The sequence below is a fragment of the Hibiscus syriacus genome, unplaced genomic scaffold (genome assembly GCF_006381635.1).
Source record: "Hibiscus syriacus cultivar Baekdansim isolate YM2019G1 unplaced genomic scaffold, ASM638163v2 tig00117034_pilon, whole genome shotgun sequence".
Classification (NCBI taxonomy): domain Eukaryota; kingdom Viridiplantae; phylum Streptophyta; class Magnoliopsida; order Malvales; family Malvaceae; genus Hibiscus; species Hibiscus syriacus.
Window position 1 is genome coordinate 2695082 of NW_024063533.1, and position 17705 is coordinate 2712786.

The 17705-nt window shown below is 36.6% G+C and overlaps 3 protein-coding genes and 1 pseudogene across 3 annotated transcripts; 3 read left to right on the forward strand and 1 right to left on the reverse strand.

Annotated features, from left to right (window-relative positions):
* Positions 1 to 1149: 1149 nt before the first annotated feature.
* On the forward strand, positions 1150 to 2043 carry LOC120196889 (LEAF RUST 10 DISEASE-RESISTANCE LOCUS RECEPTOR-LIKE PROTEIN KINASE-like 1.3). The gene has a single exon (XM_039198577.1). It carries the CDS (start codon positions 1150 to 1152, stop codon positions 2041 to 2043), a length of 894 nt encoding a protein of 297 aa, XP_039054508.1.
* Positions 2044 to 3461: 1418 nt separating this feature from the next.
* On the forward strand, positions 3462 to 4358 carry LOC120196890 (LEAF RUST 10 DISEASE-RESISTANCE LOCUS RECEPTOR-LIKE PROTEIN KINASE-like 2.7). The gene has a single exon (XM_039198578.1). It carries the CDS (start codon positions 3582 to 3584, stop codon positions 4356 to 4358), a length of 777 nt encoding a protein of 258 aa, XP_039054509.1. The 5' UTR covers positions 3462 to 3581.
* Positions 4359 to 5519: 1161 nt separating this feature from the next.
* On the forward strand, positions 5520 to 8066 carry LOC120196494 (annotated as a pseudogene).
* An 854-nt stretch (positions 8067 to 8920) lies between these two features.
* Positions 8921 to 9747, reverse strand: LOC120196777 (chloroplastic group IIA intron splicing facilitator CRS1, chloroplastic-like). Its single transcript, XM_039198498.1, has 3 exons — positions 9466 to 9747; positions 9279 to 9338; positions 8921 to 9115 (listed from the first exon to the last, which is right to left on the reverse strand). Exons 1-3 carry the CDS (start codon positions 9676 to 9678, stop codon positions 9074 to 9076), a joined length of 315 nt encoding a protein of 104 aa, XP_039054429.1. The 5' UTR covers positions 9679 to 9747; the 3' UTR covers positions 8921 to 9073.
* Positions 9748 to 17705: the final 7958 nt, after the last annotated feature.

Sequence of the window (17705 nt, forward strand, 5' to 3'; positions counted from 1 at the left end):
TGAAATTTTCAATTTGCATTCACATTTAATATTAACTGTGGCTCACACGACACGCAAGACACTGCTGATAAAGATTATTTAGACTTTGCCCTTTGAAATAAAAGGGTCTAATTCTCAATTTCACCCTCTGTTTTATGACAATTAACAAGCTATTTCATCTACTTTAATTTATCAGCAATTGGCCTTAATACTTTACAAAAACAAAGAAGCAAGTCTAGTTGGATAATACCAGAGGCAAAAACAAACGTCATGTTGGTGGGTAGAGTATAGTTGTTCAATTAGATCAAATCATCATTTCAAAAATTTTACAAGGACTATATAGAAATTATACCTAAATTAGCTGTTGATATTTATATATGTTGATGGTAAAAGTGATATATGATATATATAGGCAGTTTATCTTTTCCATTTTAGGTGGAGGGTAACTATCGGTGATTTAGGTGAGTTGAAGAAGATGTGGAGAGAGAGATCGAGAGAGGAAAAGAGAGAGAATCCTCTTTCTTTTTAGTATGACGATTTATATGTCTCTTTAGGTCTAGAGCGATGATATCTATTTGTCGGCTTAACAGGGAGAATAGACCTTATTGTCTTATAATAAATTTAATCGACGATGAAATTGACTAGGATTAGATTAATGAACTATAGCACTCAAGAGGACATAAAAATTTGGAGATGGACAAGACTTGGAAGCACGCTTTACGGAGGAGATACAAAAATATGTTTACCAATAGTGAAATTAACTTATTATTTTCGTAAAGTACAAGGACCAAAAACCAACAATTTATTTGTAACAAATTAACAGTAAGTTCATGTGTTTAGACACAATTAGGTTAACTTCTTAGTTTGGTAAAGTATAAGGACCAAATTTGATAACATAAAAAGAGAGACAAACTTTATTAATTTCTGTGAAGTAGAGAGACTAAATTCAGAGTTAAACCCTAAATCAATGCCTTTGGTAAAACAAAAGCCTAAAGTCCTTTATAAGTCAACCCGACTATTCATATTGTCAAGTCTTTGTTTCGATCACTTTCTGTTTGCTTAAAATTCTTGGGAAGTTGAGCAAAGACAATCCTTCCTATATACCTATATGATTCATCATAATTGGCCTTATTCTATGCCTTCTTTCCTCTGAAAATTTAGAAAAAGGAAATGAATCATCTTTCTTTCTCATCATCTCTGCCTCATGCTATGTTGTGGTTATTGTTAGTGATGCTTTGTTTTCCTGTTTCACTAAGCACTTATCTGATTTACAAAAACTGCAGTGAAGCAAGGTTCGAATGTGGGAACATCTCCATCGGGTATCCTTTCTTTGGGGGTCATCGAATACCGGAGTGCGGACATCCTGGTTTGGAGCTTCACTGTCATCATTCTAATACTACCACCTTTGAAATGGTTGGTGTAAGGTATCGGGTGATGGACATCCATCCGGACCGTCGAACTCTAAGGATTGCGAGGGAGGACTTGTTCAAAAATGGGTTTTGTAGACCACATTCTCCGATCAGAGATTCCGTAATAGATTATGAGCTGTTGGATCTTGGGCCTGCTCCTCCTCCTGCTCCCGGTTATACCAATGCTACTCTGTTTTATGACTGCCCCCCGTCATCCTCATCCAGTCTTGGATTCTTCCCTTGCAATTCTTCAAGCTACAACAATGTTTCGGTAACGACGGGTAATATCCGCTTAGATGGATGTTTGGCAAGTCTCACTTTTCCCATTTTTCAAGCCTACTGGACAGGGTTTAGCGGTAATCCCTCCTTGCCATTGGTTTTGGGAGTAGCCATGAAAACAGGGTTCCAGGTGAAATGGAAGGAGGATACCTCAGCCTGCCTCAAGTGCAATGCTTCCGGCGGAGCCTGCGGTTTTAACATCTCCGACGGTCAAACATTCTGCTACTGCCCACACCTAAGTCAGAATTTACTGGAATATCGATACCCCAACGAATGCCGTCGCCAAGGTATTTACTCTTCATTTTTTTTTTACAACAAAACAATATTCACTATTATGATTTATTACTCCATTATTTTCCATTCCACTGAACTTTAATAAATGATTAAAACCTAACATCAGACAGAGTTTCTATTTTTGATGGAACATTTAATATATATATCAAATGGCATAATTGTTATAACTCTAGTTAGGACTGAAGATTCATTAATTGGTTGGCCGGTCAATGATGTGTATATTATTTTATTTTACATGAGTTTAAATTTTATCATTTATCTTAAAAATATAATAATTTTGTAATTAATAAAAAATAATTATAATTAAGCCTATATATAGTAATTTTAGTTTTTAATATTTATTATATTGATATCATAAAAAATAAATTTGTACAAATTTTATTGCAATCTATATATCATATAATTTTTCCATTTTTTTTGCAATAAAAAGATGATTTATCACTCAATAAGTAACGCTAAACTCAAATTTCTAATTTCTAATTTTTGCGGTAGAAAATCAATTTTTGGTGAAATTATATTTTTATTCTTAAATATTATATTTTCAATTTACAACATAATATCTAAAATAGATATTTTATCTTACCAAAAATTAGATTTTAACAGTAATTTCAAACAGTTAAAATTTTAAACTGCACTTTTCAAAAACACATTTAAAAGTATTTTTTACAGCACTTTTTAAATTACTTTTTAATAGTAATACCAAATTGGATATAAGGTTAAAGAGAGTGTTGTTCTTCCTTGAGGTCATGGATTCGAGCAGTTATATCTTTAGGATGTGTGCATTATCAATAATTAAGAAAGATTATGAACAAAAACTATGTCGTAATCATTTCAAACTATAAAAAAATTATTCAAATTCAAACCGAACTTTAAGCCTTAAATCTAATGTTAATTACTAATTCAAGTCTATTTGATTACACCTTGAATTTAGTTAGCGTTTTTCACTTGATGTTGTGATTTACTGGTTTGTTTCATTCAAATAGGAATTTTACCATATCTTCATTTCATAATTATATAGTTTAAGTGACGACAATTATTTCAACCATCTGATTGTTGTTTGTTTGATCAAATATCGTTCACAAAAGTCATACTTATTCTTCCTACAAAATTACAACATATGTAATCGCTTTTAAGTAAGAATAGGAAGTGGTTAAAGGAATCGTTGTTGTTCCTAGAAGTCACGGGTTCGAGCACTGACAATTGTAAAAGTAATTAAACGCTCATTGTCAAATGATTAAAATTACTTAAAAAATATATTACTTTGTAATCATTAGAAATTTCCCTACATTAAACAATAAATTACAGGTTAAATGGTCTGATCTTCATTTAATCTATCCTGCATAAAGAAAAATCTTAAAATATTTTAATAAAGATATATTTTTTTCAAATTATTGCATATTCAAACAATTCCCGTCAAATTCTGCCAGTAAAGCTTTGTCTTTTCTGCCTCATAATAGATGTCTCCATAGACACTTTTGCATCACTCGTGACTCAATTTTCCAACACCTTATGTAATTTGCTGCACATTCCCACATTAGAAAAGGACTCAAACATTGAGCCTTAAGGATTAAAAACACTCCATAAATCCATTCAACCCTGCACTGTTGTAAAATCAACAAGATGCAACCAATTACTTCTCCGAAATCTTCCCTTCTGCCCCTCTTCTTCTTTCTCGTTGTCTCGATCAGAGCTCCGATGATTTTATCCGTCAATGATCCTCGATACACGAACTGCAGGACTATGTTATCATGCGGAAGTGTCGCAAACATCGGTTACCCTTTCTGGGGAATGAACCGTTCGAGTTACTGTGGTCGACCAGGATTCGAGCTCAAGTGCGAGGATGATGTAGCCAAAATCATGATGAATGAAAACACCTTACGAGTTCTTAACATAAACCCCGAACAACAGATACTTAAGGTTGCTAGAGAGGACTACTGGAATGGTTATTGTCCCAGGGAACTAATCGACACTGCAATCGACTTCAATCAGTTTGATTATAGCCCGAACCTTAGGAACCTCACCCTGTTCTACGGTTGCTACCTACCCGCAACCTCGACGTTTATTTTTCTTACCAACTGCTCCATAAATGGTACCCTCATGGATGTGTCATATTCTACTAGAAACGTTCTGTCTGATCCTCGCCCCAGGGTTTGCCGTAGAAATGTCCTGATTCCAGTTTATGAAGCCGCCGCACAGGATCTTGAAGTGAACCCGATGACTATGGGGCAGGCTTTAAGGGGAGGTTTTGAGTTGCAATGGGAATTGGATAACGATGAATGCAGAAGATGCAGAGATTCAGATGGTGTTTGTGGATATAATCAAACTTCAAACAGTTTCATTTGCTTTTGCAAATATCAACCTGGCGAAACCACATGTTTACCAGCAACAGGTATGTAATAGCTCTTCTGTATAATTCTGCTAAGTTGATGGTTGTTGCAAAACTTATCTGTTCATCGAATATCTCAAGCCTCAAGTCTTACCCCTCTTCGTTTGGCTCATTCCGAAGTCCAAATGTTCATAGCAGTTGCAGCAAATTGGATATGTTGCATGCCTGCATCGGATTGCCTCCTAATCTCTCTAAGCAGCCAATGACTTAACGACTTTGACCGGTTTAATACCAATGTAGAGACATATCCTTTTATCCTAATCTTACAGCCAATCTGAAGCGTCTATGATGAGAAATGCTTTCTTCCTTCTCTGGACCACATGTGTGCTAAGTATACTATCTGCAGTAAGAGCTCTATTCACAAGGTTTAAATCAAGTTTCTCATTTTTCAAAAAAGAAGAATCAAGTTTCTCGATTCAATCAAGTCTATATCGAACATTATTCACCAAGAGGCTACACAAATGTGTTTCCGACCTTCCTTGACGTCCGTGAGGCCTATTATTTCGTTATTTCGAGATATAATAAATGTATGCATTCCAAGAAATTAATAGAATCTCTGAGGTTGCAGCTCTCCTCTTGGTCTCGCTCACAGCCCAACCCAACTCCTCTTGCAGTAAAAAAAAAACAAATGATTTACTTTATCTTCCTCGTTGTTGCAGAGTATGCAGTCAATTGATATATCCATCCCCAACTGAACAATCTAGACTTAGTAGGGAATCTATCAAGAGTTACCAATCATGAAATGATCGAATGCCGAGGGATATGAAAATCGAACCAGACTAAGCGATGTCGAGTCACCTTGTCGCTCTGTGTATAAGTTCTTACCATATGGAGACTCTCTTGTAGTAAGGTCCAGGTAAACTGCAGGGCATATGATAACGAATTTAAGTGCTATAGGCCTCAATTCTAGAAATACATATGCCTGGTGAGAAATGCTTTCCTCAAGCTTTAAGAAACTCGAACTGAGTTTATACATTCTGAGTTCCGAGTCCTGAGAGCAGTATTTTATTAAACCATGTTCTTTACACTTATGATTATAATATTTCTATGTCAGGCTACCTAATTTTTCCGTTGACTGTCCCTTAAATGTGACCTGCAACAGAAGCTTCCTGTGGAAAAATTTCAACTTGGAATTCGTCAAAACCAACTACTTTGATTATGAAGATAAACACCAATTCATTTCATGTCCAACCACTTCCAATAATTCGCTTCCAACTCTTCTCTCCGAAAAATGCATCCCTCTTCGTGCTTCATCTTCTTCCTAAGCTTGTTCTTGAATTTCTTTCCCAAATATGTGTTTGCCAACAGTTTCTTGAGCTGCAGTGTTCGACCTAGTTGTGGAAGCATTTCGAATATCGATTATCCTTTCTGGGGATCGGACTTGAATCGGCCGGAAAGTTGCGGATACCCTGGATTCCAGCTCCACTGCAACGAAAATGAGCCAGAAATCACGATCATGGATGTTACATACCGAGTTCTTGCAATAAACAATTCTTCAAAAACCCTTAATGTTTCTAGAACAGATTACCGTGACGATATTTGTCCCACTCGTTTCCAAAACTCCAGTTTCGAAAACAGCCCTTTTCAATACACCCCGGATACTCGAAATATAAGCCTGTATTATGGTTGTCAGTCTCTCGCAGTTCCAGTAAATCTCACATCAATCAGGCAGATTTCTCATCAATTCGAATGCCCAATAAACGAGAGAAACACGATGGGTTATTATGTGATAGGGGACTTCTGGGGAACTGCCGTCGGCAATTACTTGGGATTGTGCAGTGACAGAGTGATTATTCCAGTCCCGAATTCCCAAGTTTCGTTATTGGAGCGAAACCAGAATCCGGATGCTTTGGAAGAAGCGGTGAAAGTTGGGTTTATTCTGCAGTGGTCTGCAGATGATACTCAGTGTGAGGGTTGTTTAAACGACGGTGGTCAGTGCGGGCGTAACTCCACAGGTGAATTTGAATGTTACTACTGCCCAGAATCAGAAGGCGATCTTTGTCCCAAAAGGTCTCCAGGTACATCTTCGTTCTATGTTTACGCCTGTTGAAATATCTCGTGAACTGATGAACAATTCCGACTAAGATATGGTTGTTCAAATTCAACGTTTCCCATTTGTTTTCTTCCCGGCGTTTCACACCTTCACATTGGCATACCGGGCTTCCGGCCTGACCTGCTCCATCAATATCACCTTGTGTTACCGAGTTGCTAAGTCATCTATCTAACATGAGCTTCGTGCTCAACCCAACGATGACCTTTGGAGCAAACCAATCCCATGCATATAAAAATTGAATACAATTCAGATCAATTTGCTATTTTTATTTTTTGCTTTTGCGAAGAAGTAATTCCAGTGAATTTTAGCCAACATGTTGAGATTTTTCACTATTGCAGGAGGCAATAACATCCCTGCCAAGCTTGGACAAGGTATAGTCTAGTACCCCATTAGTAACAATATTGCATTGTTTCCCAATTGCATTGTTTCCCAGAACTTCTAGCATTGCAGGAACCAAGTTTAATCAGTCTCTTCTTTTATCTTCAGGCCTCGGAATAGGAATAGCCGGTGCAGCCGTAGTCGGTATACTTCTAGGAATCGGAGTTTTACGTTTCCGGCAACAACGGCAGAAGATGAACGACCATGCAGAGATTGAGGCATTCATAAAAAAGTTTGGTTCTCTTACACCAAGGCGATATTTCTATGGCGAAATCAAGAAAATGACAAATAAATTTAGTGATAAATTAGGTCAAGGAGGATATGGTACAGTATATAAAGGAAAATTTCCCGACGGTCGTCTTGTTGCTGTTAAAGTCCTAGGTGAATCCAAGGGAAATGGGGAGGATTTCATGAACGAAGTGGCCAGCGTTAGCAGAACTTCTCATGTTAACATAGTAACTTTACTTGGTTTTTGCTTTGAGAGATCAAAAAGAGCTTTGGTTTATGAATTCATGCCCCATGGATCGTTGGACCGATTCATTTACGATCGAGTACTGCACCATCAAAATCGTCAATTGGAGTGGAAAACGTTATACGACATTGCAGTCGGCATCGCCAGAGGACTCGAATACTTGCATCAAGGCTGCAACACAAGGATCTTGCACTTCGACATAAAACCTCACAACATCCTCTTAGACGGCAACTTTTGTCCGAAGATCTCGGATTTCGGTTTGTCCAAATTATGTGAAAGAATGGAGAGTGTTATCTCCATGGCATGTGCTAGAGGAACAATTGGCTACATTGCACCAGAAATGGTTTGTCGAAACTTCGGTGGGGTTTCTTATAAATCAGATGTGTACAGCTATGGAATGATGGTCCTTGAAATGGTGGGAGGAAGAAAAAATATCGATGTGGGAGTGTCTCAAACCAGTGAAATATATTTTCCTTCATGGATTTACAGCAATCTTGATCGGTCCATGAACCTGGATCCTAATGGAGTAACAGATGAGGAAGAAGAAATAAGGAGGAAGCTGATAATAGTGAGCCTTTGGTGCATTTAATCTTACCCGTCTGATCGACCATCAATGAGCAAAGTGTTGGAAATGTTGCAAGGAGAGCTTCAATCATTGACGATTCCACCTAGACCTGTTGAATCTTCTCCTGTACGATCACCTATAACTTATATAGAAACATCGTCAGTGAGTTAGACTTTTAATTGGGTTGATGTAATTGTAATTTTAACCTAAAATTATGATTAAATGTTACAATTATGATTAAAAACAACATTGTCTTGTAATTAAGTTGCAGAAAATAGGACAAGTTCATATGATGAAATATGCAAAAATTGATGAAGTGGAATAAACTTGAACAACGAAGGAAATTTCCCAGTGTTAGAGCTCGGGGAAAAATTGCAACGTAGACTTGACTAATAAATGTCTGTCATAAGTCATATTCCAAAAAGCTGGCAATGAAGAAAATGACGAAACAGATGAATGAATCTCGGAGATTGGATTCAAAAAACTTCTCTTTATTGGTTACGTAAGCATGTCCTACATGCTTATGATTTTAAATACAATAATATCATCTAATTAAAAGATATGTAAACGATAAAAAAATATATAGTATTATTATATTATTTTCGAATCTTCTCTACTCCGCGTATCAAGACCTTCGAGTAATTTTTCGAAGGGAAGTTCTCGTAGAAAAAGGTCTCCGGATATGAGACATAGGACATAGGGGACACGGAATTTACACTCATTGAGAAACCATAATCCTTTGAAATAATCCCAGATCTCGCGTGATATGTCAAAACCAAAATCAATTGACATGTCGACCACATCAGTCACACTTGTCTATCTTGTCAGCCTATGAATAATCATTGTGGCCTTCCAATGACACCAGCACTAACACTAAAGGTCAATGTATAAACAACCATAACAGGTAGAAATGATCATTTTTCCTCTGCCCTTGATCTGGGTCTTGACACTCTTCCTCTTCTCCTTATTGCAAACATTACCAGTGAACGACCTATACATACTGGCTGCCATTCTCCGTTCAAACCAGAAGGGGTGAACGTTCCTTGAGCACTTGCAACCACTTCATCCAGAAAGTGTCTTTATATTTGCCTGTATGCATGAAAAACTTGAATCAAAATCCTAGTAATAGAAAGTTACATGATTTCAAAATTTTCAGTTTGCAAGATACCATTAGCCACTGTCAAATAATATGACGATAGTTTAAAGACTGAAACTTCCAGGGGATCTCACGATGCATAGAACATAAGTTGGTGGCTTGTCACCCTTGCGGACTACCGGCTCTTCTTTCCCTCAGTTCGGCCTAAAGTTCCAGTATATCAGTGTAACTATCAAATAAGAAAACATGTGCAAGCTTTGCTTTAATGGATTTTAGAAAGTATCAAAAGCTATTTTGAGAAGATGTGGTGAGAGAAAAAATAATTTTATTAGTACTGAAAAAAGTTCAAAAAAAAAAAAATTCTCACCAGTTTGAGTTTCAAATCTAAGATTCTCTGTTGTCGTTGATATGCAAAAAACTTCAAGGACTGATAACCAAGAAAACAGAAAAGAAATCACAGTTAAGCCTGGAAATACAACACAGATAAACGGATAAATAAAATTTTCTATAATCAGTAAAGTTGCGATTTGTGAGAAGAAAATCAAAGAGCTTACGCCAATTCTCTGCAATTCAATAGACCTTTGTAATGCTTCTCTCTTAGTTAGAAGATTGTCAGTCATTAGCTTTGAAGGGCGTCGATAATTTTTCCCTCGGTAGATGATTATGGCATGGCCTTCTTTTAGCTTCTCCACCGAAACCAGAATTCCCCCACTCTCTGCTATAAGCAATTTTGCAGTATAGATAACTCGTACGAATGCTCTCTGCATTGTAATCACCTTCACAACTTCTCTGTGCTTCCAATGTTGATGTACTCCTTCAATGACGCCATCAAAGACCCCACGTGATAGGGAAGCGGTGGCGGATTGATGAACGTTGCTCTTGTTGAAGAATCAAACCTAGAAAGCTCTAGACTCGATGAAGAACAAATGTGATGAATATGGGAAGGTGGCGGCAGTCGCTAGGATTGTTTAGGGTTTCTTTTATGTGCTGGAATCAAGACAACACGATTAGAATAAAAAACAAAAGATAATAATGAAAGATGAAATAAGATAATAAAGAAATCAAAAGATCTCCCTTATGAAGGTGAACGGTAAAGATGATTGATGGTGCGGATGGATTTGTGGAAAAATAGATGGATAAGTGTCCTATCGAGCCCTCCTAGTCACAATGAAAAGGCAAACACGATAAATGGCTCTAACCAACCCTCCTAGTCGCGATAGAAAGGCAAATTGAAGTGTGAAGATTAATCTCCCTCACAAGAACTTGAAAGAACTCCAGGAGAAGAAGCTTCGAAGGCACAAAGCAATCAGCACTTGCAAAAACAAACTCTTGTTGTATTATTGATCAAAGAAATCTTGCCTTACAAAGTTTAATGAAGCCTCCTTTATATAGGGGCTGAGTTCTAAAGGTCCTAAATAACTAATGAATAAATAATAATAAACTAAATATCTTAACTCTAATTCCTAATAAAATAATAATAACTAAATATAATATTTGTAACACAACCTTAATTCCTAATAAAATAATAAATCTAATCCTAAAAGATAATGCATCATCCTATATTAAGTTATATTACAAATAATCAATAAAAATATTGAAAATTCGTAATATTTACAAAATCCCGTATTAATTCCGTATAGGATTTTCTGCATGCACCGTCTTCAGTAAAATAGTCATATCTTGAGTTCCCGATATCGGATTGATGCGATTCAAGAACCGTTAGAAAGATAAGAGACAGAAGGTCGTATCTTCAGAAGATATCTTGACTAAATAAGATCAGGATCCCATTCAAAAAGTCGTCGTAAGTCTGCTTCTGTTCTGATCTTCTTTTCCAATGCTTGGACGAGTGGATCATTTGGAAGAGTTATTACTTCTTCTTTTGATGTGAGCCTTGTGATGCATGTATCATCTCCCTTTCTTCAAAAGATTCGACCTCGAATCTGAAACATTAAAGGGAGCAACATTAGAATCGTTTAATGATTCATTCACATTATACTTACCGAATAGATATGCTTTGAATCTTCGAGACTTTGTTCTTCTAATAGGTTCGAGTAGAAACATTAGTCCAAAGAAGCATGTATTATGGACTCTGGTGCATGTATCATTCCCCCACTCCTCAAAGGATTCGTCCTCGAATCTGAAAATCCAAACAAAGAGAATTATATATGTTGAAAGGAAAACTTGTGAACATTTACCAGGATCAATGTGATGTGTCTTTATGCGTTTTATCGAGGTTTCTTCTTGTAGAAACTGATTTCTTGTAGTCTTGAAATCCTCTTTGCATACAAGTCTTGTAATCTGATGTTTTGGTTGAAATTCAAGATGGCGCCGACCACTGTTGGCTTTCTGTATGATTGCTTCAGATAATTTCTCCATGGTTTTATTCGTGTGTGGCGAGAATGAGTGTTTAAAAACCATGTCAACTGGTTTGTTAAAGTAATCACTTAAGTCTCCTAAGTGTGGTTCATTAATTAAGAATTCTCGGGAGGAGATTTGTGGACTGTAGAACCTATTTAGTTGACAAGGAAACTCATATACAAGATAAAGCTCATTAAAAGCACTTTTGAAAGTATGGGTAGAAATATCAGAAATATCTGAGTTATTGTGATATACATCTTTGATATGTTCAATATGCGTTTTATAGGTAAGAGTATACCTTCGTGGTAGTGCATCGTCTACTGTGTTTTGCTTACCTCGGTCTGTTATGCACTTAAAGGAGTCGTGCTTAGTGTGGATGACAACTTCACGAGCCTTACCTTGTAAAAGGAGAAGAGTACGTTACAATATCATTAAAATGAGTAATAAATACTTACCTCTGGACTCTAGTAACTGGTGGCTCTTCATTGATATGGAATAGTGATTAGGGCTTTCAGGTGGTAACCCATCAGGAGGGTCACCTAGCACTATTCGATAACTCTTAGCGATGGAAAATGGTGTGGGCCAGTCTCGTGTTGTTTTTACTTTCTCATCATTTACATGGAGTCCCGGTGCACGAACTATAAAGCCTTTGGAGTTGTTCAAATCTTGTTTCGTCATTAAGATGACATCACAACTAAGGCTTTCCTGGATGTAGGCTTTTCGTAACAAATCTAACTCTTTGGTTTCTTCGATATTGTATTTTGACGAGTATGATGGAACCTTGAATTAGATTGGTTTGGTGTTGTTTTCCTCTTTCCGGTGGTAATTCGTTAGGTGGATCACCTAACACTTCTTGAAAATCTTGTAACAAAGATGAAAATACACTAGGCAAATCCTTGTTAATGTTAGAGATCGAAACAATTGATTCCCTAAAGTGAACAAGGATGAAAGGCTGTTTGTAAATAAGGTTCTCTCTCAATTCTTTTGTGCTCACATATTGATTTTGAGTCACTCTTTTCTTCTCACAATTAGGTTCACTCACCTCCCATGGGTTTTATTCTTTTGGCTTTGTAACTAGTGACCTCTTTGCTTTTGCCTCTTTCTCAGCTTTTTCTTTTTTGCTTTCCCTACCTCCTCACAAATTATCATTTGATCTTAGGGACTGGAAGTGTGTCATTCTTTGCTGGTCGTTCTTTCCCTTGTCAGGTTTTTCATCTCTTGGCTTTTTTTGAGAAGATGGAGTAGAAAGATGAGGAAGGATTTGAAGGATTACCTTGATAAGAGGATGAAGTACCTTGGTAATGTTCACTGAATCGAGATTTCCTTTGGATTTGTGCTTCGATTGTCATTGCTTTCTTTAGTGCGTCTTCAAGGTTTTCGTACCCTTGTAGATCAAGAAGATCAATGATGTTTGAGTTTAAGCCGACGATGAATCTTGACACGGTGACCTCTTCTTTTTCGGTTATGTTAGCCCTATTGAGTAAGGACTGTATCTCCTTATAGTACTCTTCAACTGAACTTCTACCTTGTCGAAGTCGGTCTAGTCGTAGTTTAACTTCACGTGTATAATATGTCGGTAGGAATCGCTTCCTCATGGTTTGTTTAAGGTCGGTCCAAGAAGTGATTGTTGGAATTTGGAAGTTCTGGATCTTTTTCCTTGTTTGCATCCACCACGTTCGAGCATATCCTTCGAATTGTGTGGTGATGAGGTGAACTTGTTTAGCTTGGGGGCAGTCATGATATGCGAATATGAGATCAACTTTTCCTTCCCATTCGATGTACCTGTCTGGATCATTGTGTCCTTTGAAAGACGGGATTGTGAACTTTGGTTTTGCAAAGAGTTCGGGTGCTTGAAAACGTGGTTGTTCTCGCCCGGGTACAAAAAGTTCAGCATTGTTTGGTCTTGGATTCTGGTTTGGTAGATCCAGTTGTGGTTTTTGTCGTTCTCTCACGATTTCATCAAATCTTTCAACTTGAGTCGTGAGTCGGGTAAGTGTGGCTAAGATAGCCTAAGTGTCTTGTTGTTATTGTCGTCCATCCTGAATCATAACACTCAAAAGAAATTTTAAAGTAAAATAAAAAAAAGGAAAAATTCAACAAAGCAAAACCTCACAAGTCACTCCAAGAAAGTAACACAACGAGAGGCAAGTAAGCCGATCTTGTACTCTTTAAAACTCACTTTACCAAGTAGTCTTCCACAGTTTGTATCGGAGTTTGATTACTAGCAAAGGCGATAAGAAAAAAAACTTAAAAGTTCTAAGAGGCCAAACAAAGGTTAGACTCCAAGAGAACGAGAATGCAAAGAAGGAAGAAGTATGCAAACTCTTTAGTCCTACTAACACAAGGAAGATAATGTGTTAGATAATGCAAAAGAACAATAACAGAGAAAAACAAAAGAACCTAAAGCACTAAGAGTCAAAGAAAAAAGGACCAAACCAGAAAACCTGGAAAACGCTGGATCAACTTGAGCAACATTTTTGAGCGGGTTAACGGTATCCAAAAATTCTGGAAAAATTCTTGAATGTCTTTCGATGCGTCAAGAAATCACCTGTAAAATTTCAGAACCAAATACCTTCAGTATATCCAGTAACTCTGTTGAACGGTGATCTTCAAACAATCTATTTTTCTTGATCGCTTTGTTCGAAGTTGTTCTTGATCTCCAAAAATTCTGATTTTGTGTGTGAATGATATCAAATATATGAAGTTTCAATCTGGAAATTTTCACCACAAAATTCCTCCTGTAGAATTTTCAAGAAATTCGACAATATTCTAGACCGAATCTACCGATAAAACTTGAATGATGTATTTGAAGGCTCTAATGAACTCTGATTGGAGTGAATTTTGGACTAGAGATTAAAATTAAGATGGATATGATATCTGCAGAAAATCAGCCCTAAATACCTTCGTTTGCAATTTTTTGAAATTTTGGCTTTTTTTACTTTTTTTTTGTGCCTTTTTTTTGTTTTTTTTTTTGAAAAAAATAGCAAACTAACAAGAAAGATTTAAATCTAAATTAAAATTAAATAAAAAACCTGAAACGATGAATCTTCTCTGAACTAGCTCCGTTGGGGTACCTTGACGGTTTTGTGTGCAAGAACAAGCAAATTGCTTGCTTCTTTCCAAGAATCGGCCCAAATCTGATACCAATTGATAGGGAAGCGGTGGCGGATGAACGTTGCTCTTGTTGAAGAATCAAACCTAGAAAGCTCTAGACTCGATGAAGAACAAAGGTGATGAATGGGAAGGTGGCGGCAATCGCTAGATGTTTAGGGTTTCTTTTATGTGCTGAAATCAAGACAACACGATTAGAATAAATAAACAAAAGATAAATAAATGAAAGATGAAATAAGATAATAAAGAAACCAAAATCTCCTTATGAAGGTGAACGGTAAAGAGATTGATGGTGCGGATGGATTGTGGAAAATATATGGATAAGTGTCCTATCGAGCCCTCCTAGTCGCAATGAAAGGCAACACGATAAATGGCTCTAACCAACCCTCCTAGTCGCGATGAAAAGGCAAATTGGAGTGTGAGGATTAATCTCCCTCACAAGAACTTGAAAGAACTCCAGGAGAAGAAGCTTCGAAGGCACACGACAATCAGCACTTGCAAAAACAAACTCTTGTTGTATTATTGATCAAAGAAATCTTACCTTACAAAGTTTAATGAAACCTCCTTTATATAGGGGCTGAGTTTTAAAGGTCCTAAATAACTAATGAATAAAATAATAATAAACTAAATATATCTTAACTCTAATTCCTAATAAAATAATAATAACTAAAGATAATATTTTTAACCTAACCTTAACTCCTAATAAAATAATAAATCTAATCCTAAAAGATAATGCATCATCCTATATTAAGTTATATTACAAATAATCAATAAAAATATTAAAAATTCGTAATATTTGTAAAATTCCGTATTAATCTCGTATATGATTTTCTGCATGCACCGTTTTCAGTAAAATAGTCATATCTTGAGTTCCCGATATCGGATTGATGCGATTCAAGAACCGTTAGAAAGATAAGAGACAGACGATCGTATCTTCAGAAGATATCTTGACTAAATAAGATCAGGATCCCATTCAAAAAGTCGTCGTAAGTCTGCTTCTGTTCTGATCTTCTTTTCCAATGCTTGGACGAGTGAATCATTTGGAAGAATTATTACTTCTTCCTTTGATGTGAGCCTTGTGATGCATGTATCACCACGCCTACCTGAACCATATTTAAACAAAAGCAGAATAAGGATATAGATCTGGGCAAGGATGCTGAAGGAAAATCAACATAAATCTGTCTAATATTTTCAAACCAATACATCTGAAAGAAAAAGAAGAATCAATTGGCAACTACGAGAGCGATCTTTCCCTCACCAAGCACTAAACAACTAGTTAGCTTCAGTCCCATCTTCCGCAAGCATTCTCTCTCCTCTACAGTAATGGTTTCGAGATCCACATCCTGCAACACAAGGATCTTGCACTTCGACATAAAACCTCACAACATCCTCTTAGACGGCAACTTTTGTCCGAAGATCTCGGATTTCGGTTTGTCCAAATTATGTGAAAGAATGGAGAGTGTTATCTCCATGGCATGTGCTAGAGGAACAATTGGCTACATTGCACCAGAAATGGTTTGTCGAAACTTCGGTGGGGTTTCTTATAAATCAGATGTGACAGCTATGGAATGATGGTCCTTGAAATGGTGGGAGGAAGAAAAAAATATCGATGTGGGAGTGTCTCAAACCAGTGAAATATATTTTCCTTCATGGATTTATAGCCATCTTGATCGGTCCATGAACCTGGATCCTAATGGAGTAACAGATGAGGAAGAAGAAATAAGGAGGAAGCTGATAATAGTGAGTCTTTGGTGCATTCAATCTTACCCGTCTGATCGACCATCAATGAGCAAAGTGTTGGAAATGTTGCAAGGAGAGCTTCAATCATTGGCGATTCCACCTAGACATGTTGAATCTTCTCCTGTACGATCACCTATAACTTATATAGAAACATCGTCAGTGAGTTAGACTTTTAATTGGGTTCGTGTAATTGTAATTTTAACCTAAAATTATGATTAAATGTTACAGTTATGATTTAAAAACAACATTGTCTTGTAATTAAGTTGCAGAAAATAGGACAAGTTCATATGATGAAATATGCAAAAATTGATGAAGTGGAATAAACTTGAACAACGAAGGAAATTTCCCAGTGTTAGAGCTTGGAGAAAAATTGCAGCGTAGACTTGACTAATAAATGTCTGTCATAAGTCGTATTCCAAAAAGAGGGCAATGAAGAAAATGAAGAAACAGATGAATGATTTTCGGAGCTTGGATTCAAAAACTTCTCTTTATTGATTACGTACGTATGTCCTACATGTTTATGATTATCATCTAATTAAAAGATACGTAAACGATAAAAAATATAATATTGTTATATTATTTTTGAATCTTCTATACTCCGCGTATCAAGACCTTCGAGTAATTTTTCGAAGGGAAGTTCTCGTAGATAAAGGTCTCCGGATATGATACATAGGACATAGGGGACACGGAATTTACACTCATTGAGAAACCACAATCCTTTGAAATAACCCATAACAGGTCTCGCTTGATATGTCAAAACCAAAATCAATTGACAAGTCAACCACATCATTCAGACCTGTCTATCCTATTAGCCTATGAATAATCATTGCGACCTTACACTGACACCAGCACCAAGGTCAATGTATAAACCACCATAACGGGTAGAAATGATCCTTTTTCCTCTCCCCTTGATCTGGGTCTTGACACTCTCTTCCTCTTCTCCTTATTGCAAACATACCTATACTCTACTGGCTGCCATTCTCCGTTCAAACCAGAAGGGGTGAACGTTCGTTCCTTAAGCACTTGCAACCACTTCATCCAGAAAATGTCTTTATATTTGCCTGTATGCATGAAAAACTTGAATCAAAACCCTAGTAATCGAAAGTTACATGATTTTAAAATTTTCAGTTTGCAAGATACCGTGAGCCACTGTCAAATAATATGACGATAGTTTAAAGACTGAAACTTCCGGGGGAATCTCACGATCCATAGAACATATGTTGATGGCTTATCACCCTTGCGGACTACCAACTCTTCTTTCCCTCAGTTCGGCCTAAAGTTTCAGTATATCAGTGTAACAATCAAATAAGAAAACATGTGCAAGCTTTGCTTTAATGGATTTTAGAAAGTATCACAAGCTATTTTGAGAAGATGTAGTGGTGAGAGTAAAAATTATTTTCTTAGTACTGAAAAAAATTAATTTTTTTTAAAAAATAAATTATTTTCTCACCAGTTTGAGTTTCAAATCTAAGATTGTCTGTTGCGTTGATATGTAAAGAACTTCAAGGACTGATAACCAAGAAAACAGAAAAGAAATCATGGTTAAGCCTGGAAATACAATACAGATAAATAAATTTTTCTATAA